The 7,631-nt window shown below is 48.0% G+C and overlaps 1 protein-coding gene across 1 annotated transcript; it reads right to left on the bottom strand.

Annotated features, from left to right (window-relative positions):
* Window positions 1-4,338: 4,338 nt before the first annotated feature.
* On the bottom strand, window positions 4,339-7,239 carry LOC149499905 (uncharacterized). Its single transcript, XM_089738001.1, has 2 exons — window positions 6,419-7,239; window positions 4,339-5,903 (listed from the first exon to the last, which is right to left on the bottom strand). The coding sequence occupies exon 2, from the start codon at window positions 5,767-5,769 to the stop codon at window positions 4,339-4,341; it is 1,431 nt and encodes a 476-aa protein (XP_089594127.1). The 5' UTR covers window positions 5,770-5,903; window positions 6,419-7,239.
* Between the last annotated feature and the right edge of the window lie 392 nt (window positions 7,240-7,631).

Raw genomic sequence — 7,631 nt, 5'->3', positions numbered from 1 at the left:
AAGTATTAAATAGGTAAGTTGGATTTGCAAAAGCAACAAAGTAACTTTGAAAAATAATAAATTTTTAAATATTTTCAGGTCGAAAAGGTGGGGGTGTCAAAAAATGACGTCACACCACTGCGATTCCTAGTTTGAAGGGTCGGTGCGTGCTTACGAGCCGGTTGCACTTTAAAATCGCAAAAAAAGGTTAGGTTAGGTTAGGTTAGGTTAGGTTAGGTTAGGTTAGGTTAGGTTAGGTTAGGTTAGGTTAGGTTAGGTTAGGTTAGGTTAGGTTAGGTTAGGTTAGGTTAGGTTAGGTTAGGTTAGGTTAGGTTAGGTTAGGTTAGGTTAGGTTAGGTTAGGTTTTTTTTTTTTTTTTTTTTTTTTGTATACACCCGTCCTCACAGGGCGTTGCGTCCTACCTCCAACATAATCGGAGCTTTAGCTGCTAGGTTTAACATTTCTTACTATTCTACTTATTTCTTATATAAAATATTATAATATTTACAGGACTTTTTTATGTACATTGTTTAATTTTTTTATTCTTACAGTGATTTTTACATCCTATTTTTAACGATTTGTTCTTAAACTCTACATCTTTATTTATCTAATTCCTTACTCTATGCTACTCTATAATATATATCACTATATTATGATAGCATAATTACTTGCTACGCTGTTTTGTTTCTGTTTATAACATTTTGAGCGATTTCGATACAGAATTTTAAAAACGTGTCTCTTTCTTTACTATTTAAGATGTTTGGTACATTTTCCCTTACAATGTTTTCATTTATTTTATTTCCTAATTCAAACCTTTGCATTGCAGGTATTGGGCAGTCGAAAAGGATGTGTGGGACGGATTCCTCTGTTCCTGGCTCGCATGCGCACGATGGGCTCTCTTTGCACTTAAAGCGATTCAAGTACTCCGAGAACCCACCGTGCCCTGTCATAATTTGCGTAATTATACCACCGATTTTTATTTTGCGGATCATCCGGTACGCCATCACAGCATCCGGGAAGAATATCTTTGTGACCGACGCGGTTTCTCCAGTTCGATATCTGCGATTCCATTCGTCAAGCGTCGCAAGTCGAATGCTTCGCTTGGCGAATGAGACCGGGTACAGATCGTAATCAGGTCTTCTTTTGGAGCCCAAAGCGGCACTTTTGGCAAGCTGGTCAGCTCTTTCGTTACCCTCCATCCCTGCATGAGCCTTAATCCAGAATAAGGTAACAACCTTACCCTGGAGAGATGCTGTTGTTAATTTATCTCTGCTCTCTACTGCAAGGGGATGGAGGCAACTATGATTTATGACCGTTTGTAGAGCTGCCATTGAATCACTGTAGACTCCAAAAGAAGACGCTGGGTGTCCGAGAATTACATGTGTGGCCTTGCATATAGCCAGAAGTTCAGCCTGGTAGACGGTGCAATACCCTGGGAGAGCAAGCTTGAAGGCTTTTATTTCGGTCTCGCTGTTCCACACAGACAAGGCAGCACCGACTTTGCCCTCAATCCTGCTCCCGTCAGTAAATATACGAATTTCAAAGTCACTGTTTTGGTTGAGCTGTTCCCGATCTACCAGGCTCACGAGCCTCAGGCTGATACGCTCAGCGGGGTGTGGCGCCTCAATGGCTGGGGCCACCCGCTCGATCTCCCTGTCCCCCAGCTCCAGCCGGGGCACTCCCCTCTTGGCCTCGTACAGTGAGGCCGCCTCACGCACTCTGAGATCAAGGGGAAGTATCCCAGCCAGTAGCAGCGCCGAGTTCAGGGAGACCGTTCGATAGCCCTTACAGATTTTCTGCGCTATCCCACGCTGGACCACTTGAAGCTGTTTGATCGTCATCAGCTTCTTTGCCGCCGGTGCCCACACGCTAGCAGCGTACAGGATGATCGGCTCTATAGTAGCCGTATAAATAATCCTAACTATATCAGGGTTGAGACCCCAGCTCACTCTCGCCGCTCTGGAGAGTAGCTTATATATTCCAGTAGCCTTTCTGCAGACATTCGCCACGTGAGTGTTGAAAGTCAGCCTGTCGTCTATGGTGACACCAAGGAGTTTTATTTCCCTGGACATGGCAATGTCTATCCCTCCCATCCTCAAGCGTGGGGTGTCGTGTTTAAGTTTTCTGGTAATAACCATCGCATTTGTTTTTTGGGGCGCAAATTTAAGCTTATTTTTGACACCCCACGTCCGAACATGTTCGAGAGCGACATTGGCGCGTCCTTGCACCTCTAGTGCGGTGTCACCATCGAAGACAAGCACGACGTCGTCCGCGAAGGCCTGACCATACTCACCCCAATTCTCTAGGCTTTTTAAGAGAGGGTCCAGGAGGAGGTTCCACAAGATTGGTCCTCCGATGGAACCCTGGACGCACCCCTTGGTAGTGATTTTGGTGCACTCCTCTCCCGCATACCTAACCACTATCTCTCTGTTCCTCAGGTAGCTATCAAATACCTTCCTGAGGTTCAGTGGGCACTTTTCCTCAGCCAGTCGGACTCGTATAGCTGGCCACCAGGCGCTATCGAAGGCTCCCTCTATGTCCAAAGAAACCAGAACAATTATTTTCTTTTCATCTAATTTCCTGTGAATGTGTTGCATTAGATTATAGAGGGAGTCCTCGGTGCTTCTCTGGGGCATGAATCCGTACTGGCGAGTACTCATTTTAGGCAGTAGGTGAAATTTGAGGCGTGACACCAACATTTTTTCATATATTTTGCCTAGTATTGGCAGTAGACCAATTGGTCTATATGCTTTGGGGGTGGTATAGTCAGTCCTTCCCGGCTTTTTCAACACCACGACCGTAGCCTTCTTCCAAAGCTCTGGAAAGTGATGGTATTCCAGACACTTGTTCAAAAATATTAAAAATGCATCACTGTGGTTTCTAATGACGTGTTGGCAAATATCTGCAGTAAAGCCATCCGCTCCCGGGGCTTTTTTCGGGTTAAAGGATTCGCTGGCCTGTTGTAGCTCCGCCATCGTGAATGGTGGGTCGCAGGGCTCAACTTGCTTGCCATCATTCACTTTTTCGGCTTCGGCTCGCGTTTGACGGTGGTCACTATTTTCGGCGTCAGTGAGATCGTCTGGATAGAAGGTCTCTGCCAGAAACTTGACAGAGCCCTTCTCATCCAGAACCTCCCCTTCCTTTACCAGCGGCTGATCCTCCTCCCTATTCGTTGTCCTTCCGATCACCCTGTAAATACCCTCCCACACACCCTCCCTGTCCTGCTTACAGCAAAACTCCTTCCAACTTTCCGTCTGAGCTTTTGCTGCTTCTAATTCATACTTTTCTTTTTGTTTCAGGTACTCCTCGATGACCTTTGACCTCCGGATTGGGGCAGCGTTCCTGATTCTGCGTTTTTTAGTGGCAACGTTCCTCTTCAGATCTGCGAGTTCCTCGGACCACCACGGCAGGGTAAGTGTTTCATTTGATTTTTTGATTGGCATCGACTCTACGCAAGCGTCCGTAATTGATTTCGTAAGACCTAGTGTGGTGTTGTTAAGTTGTTCAGCACTTCGTACATTCGTGAGTTCAGCGGTGGTAAATTTATTTTCTACTAATTTTTGATTTAGTTTCTCACGAAAACTCGTCCAATTGGCTTTCTTTGTGTTGAACAACCTAGTGGTCCTACTTATTTTTGTGCCCTTAGATTTTTGCAGCCGAATACTAAATACTATGCCGTTGTGGTCAGCGCTCGTCAGGCCCTCGTCAACTCTCCAGTCTTCCACTACGCCAATTAAGTCCGCAGAACAAGCTGTTACGTCCACAAAACTTTGGTATCGCTTACCCCCTCGGATGGTATCAAAAGTCGGAGTTTCCCCTCTGTTTTGTATGTGTAGCCCCAGCTCATTGAGAGCACCCAGCATCTCCTCACCTCGGTGGTCGTTTAATGGACTCCCCCACCATGAGCTTTTAGCGTTGGCGTCACCTCCAATAATCCACTTTTTAGACCCGATTTCTTTGTCGATTCGCACTAGATATTCTAAGTCAGGAGTGATGGGCTGACCACCCTCTGAGTTCTCAAAGTAAAAAGAGACTAGCGTGATCTCCCAAGCACCGGTACGGAGTCCCACCACCACGATATTGTTTGTGGTGAGCTTCGGGTATTGGACTACGTTTAGGTCAGGGTTAAAAACAGCTATCGCAGCTTTAACTGTTCCGTCTCTTGGGCCAGCGCTTTGGAAGATTCTTGCGCCCCTGTAACTTTTCATCACCCTGGACGCCCCAACATAGGGTTCCTGAATTAGGGCTACCGATATACCGCGATTTTTCGCTTCGATCAGCAACTCGTTGGTCGCTAACTTCATGCGTTGGAGGTTTGCCTGTACTATTTTGTAGCGAGTAAGTTCATTCTGGGTGCCCTCAGCAATAGGCTATCGTTGAACGGGCCAGTTCGTCCCATTTTCGACGTATTGGGCAATCGTGGCTGAATGCGTTGTGCGCCGCATAGTCCATTTTTGCCCTGACGCAGTTCTTGCAAATCGGAGGTACGTCCGCTAGATATTCGGTACATTCCGACTTCAGGTGAGGCCCCCCACAGTGGCTGCAAAGATCCGCCGGCTCCCTGCAGAACCGCTTCCCATGCCCATAGCCCAGGCACCGCGTGCACTGGACCAATGGTGTTTGGTCTTCGGCCTTAACCCGCTGGAGATCGATGTGGACTTTCCCAGCCTCCACCACCCTCTGCCAAACAGTCGGGGAAACACCGATTACTACATGGGTGGTATGGGGATTCTTGGTTTTCTTCCTATATTTTATAGAAATTCTGCTCCCCTCCTCATCGAGGCCGCGGAAAACAGCCCGGTTCTGATTTCTCAGGGCTTTATAGATGTCGTCGTCAGTATTGACCTGCAAGACGTCCCTGAGGATCAAGAGCGGATCCCTGTTCCCCACCTCCCCGATGGTGAGATCAGCAGCTTCCTTTTCAAGCCGATCCTTTACTTTGCTTCTCTCCTCCTTCGTCCCAAAACCCATGATCACCTTCCTATCTCTTCCTTTCCTAACTCTCTCCACCTTTATCCAACCTTCTTTGGCATCCATTGCATGTCGAACTTTCTCGAGTACCTCCTCTCCCGAATCTGTTTCCACTTTCGAGGAGATCACCATAGAGTGCAGCGTGGTTCGCCCGCGTGACGACTTCTCTCCCTGAGTCGCCGTCATACTAGCGTAGGTAGCCGTTCGCTCTAGTGATACCCTCTGCATTTCCATGGTTCCTTTCAACTCTTCCATTATCTTGTTCGTCTCTAGCAGCAGTTTGGTGTTTTCTTCAATGCATGCCACCCAGTTTTGGTCCATACTGGCCGTAGATGTAGCATCGGCAACTATGCTGTTTGGCTCTGCTGCTCTTGGTGTTTCTTTTGCTCCGGCGGGTTTCCTTGTTTTAAGTGCAAGCTCGGATTCTTTTACTAATTGGTAAAGGCGTTCCAAAGACTCTACCACGACGGTTTTTATTTCAGTTTTCATATTTCGGGACGCGTTGAGCTGTATCTTGGCTCTGCTAATGCAGGCCTTTGCTTCTGCTGTCCGGTCTCTGAAACTTTTCTTCGGCGGACTTTTTGCCTCGGAGGATGGTCTTCCCGTCGTGGGCGTGACTCTGGTACCCTGCGCCTGTGTCATCTGCTGTCCCGGGCTTGCGGTGCGCGCCTGCATCATCAAAGTTGGAGTCGGGTCACTGCTTACGCCAGCCTCCCACTCGTGAATGCTGCGCCTCACAGACGAACCTGGCTGTTCTTCGCGTTCAGACTTGCCCTCACTGTCGCTTGATTTTTTAATTGGCGTTCTGATGCCGAACATTTTACGGCGCAGGCAAGAGTGTCGGAGGGAATTTGAGGACAAGTTTGTCTTTGGAGATCCCTGTATAGGGGGGATCAGTCACTTATAATATGTTAAATTAAATATAATCTCTCCAGTAACAATTACTGGTAGGTCTAAAGTAAAGTCAAAAGATAAAATCCAAATAAGCAGTATTATCACTGTAGAAAACAAACACTGCACTATTCTGAGACTCTGGATGGAGTCTTGTCAAAAAGTTAAAATGTTTGTTAAGCTACTCCCTTTCCTATATAGTTGAAATTTTTACTATAGTGACAAGAGGGCGGGTGGGCGGACAATTTTTTGACGTTTCGCGCCAGCTAGAGGGTCGTGCGATACCTCAAAAGAAGCGTCTCGCCGAGCTCTAGCCAGTGGTACAGAATTTAAAGATTTTTTGAAGAAAAATCTTTTATTTTTCAGGAAAACAAGAAAAATTTTGACGTTTTATACAAGAAAATACAAAATTTTGGATTTCCGGAAGCGCGGAACGCACTCCAGAAAGTAGGGCGGATCGGTAAGTATTAAATTGGTAAGTTGGATTTACAAAAGCAACAAAGTAACTATGAAAAATAATAAATTTTTAAATATTTTCAGGTCGAAAAGGTGGGGGTGTCAAAAATTGACGTCACACCACTGCGATTCCTAGTTTGAAGGGTCGGTGCGTGCTTACAAGCCAGTTGCACTTTAAAATCGCAAAAAACCGCTTCAAAATAAGCCTCTTGTAAGAAAAGTTATGGAGAGGGTTAGGTTAGGTTAGGTTAGGTTAGGTTAGGTTAGGTTAGGTTAGGTTAGGTTAGGTTAGGTTAGGTTAGGTTCCCGGGACCTGGGCGGGCCCCCCGGCGCGCACTCAGCGTGGCCGGGGGCTCCGTCTGTGGGGGAGTTTTGCTGGACTTCCACCGGGCGCGTCCGTAGGTGGCGGATAACGGGCTTCTGGGAGCAGTCACACTCCCAGGGGTATCGCTCCTTCTTTCTCGTCGTGTCACGGCGGGGGAGATTGAGCGACGCGGACCAAAACCAGCACGGGGGGTTCAGGGCTCTCCACGCCCTTCACTGGCTGAAGGGTGTTTCTTCTGGGGATGCCTAGGCCTCCTCGTTTCCATCTTCGCCCTTCGTTTTTATCTTCCCCTTTATGTTATTTTGTTTTATTTTTCTGTTTGTTTTGCCTTCTTTTGTTTTATTTGTCTTATTGGTTTTACTTTTTCTTTTTTCATCTTTTTGTTTTGGGGCCACGTCCGAACTATTTTCGGCGTGACCCACCGGAGGTGGCGGGCCGCTCTTGGTCTGCCTTCGTCGTTGAGAAAGCGAGCCGGCGTTGTTTGCGCTTCTTCCGGCCGCTGGTCGCCATGTCCCCGGCTGCACAGCTACAGGGGAACGCCCTCCAGAGGGGGGTACCGGTATACCGGCGTGGCTTCGTGGATTGGTGCTCACTCGAGCGTAGGGCGGTGGTCTGTCGTGCTGCTCGTTGCACTCGATGGACTGCCGGCCAACCCGTAATCCTCACCGTGTGGGGGACGGGGGCCGCTGCCGCGAGGTACGGGGCTGCGAGGACGTAAACCTCTATAAAAAATACCCCAATCTTAAGCTCTGGCGCCCGGCGATGGGATGCATGGCTGGTGGGAGACCAGTCGCGAGGGCGTCCCAGGGGACCGTACCCCTGGCTAATAAAAACAGGAACTAACATAATGAAAAAATGTCCAGTTATAAAGAAGAATTACCCCAGGAGGGTACCTCCCGCTCCGCGGGGGGAGAATCCCTCCGTGCGGCCGAGCGATTGGCCGCACGCTGCCCTCGTCTTCTGGGGGGGCAATAACTGTTCGAAGAGGTCCGTGAAGGACGGTGGTAGG

This window comes from Bombyx mandarina, chromosome 24 (assembly GCF_030267445.1).
Source record: "Bombyx mandarina strain Sakado chromosome 24, ASM3026744v2".
NCBI lineage: Eukaryota > Metazoa > Arthropoda > Insecta > Lepidoptera > Bombycidae > Bombyx > Bombyx mandarina.
Note: the sequence above shows the minus strand (reverse complement) of the source record. Positions and strands in the feature narration are given on the sequence as shown.

Bases quoted from the DNA above. Each gene is read 5' to 3' on its own strand.
- LOC149499905 (XM_089738001.1), bottom strand. From the start codon at position 5,769: ATGTTCGGCATCAGAACGCCAATTAAAAAATCAAGCGACAGTGAGGGC.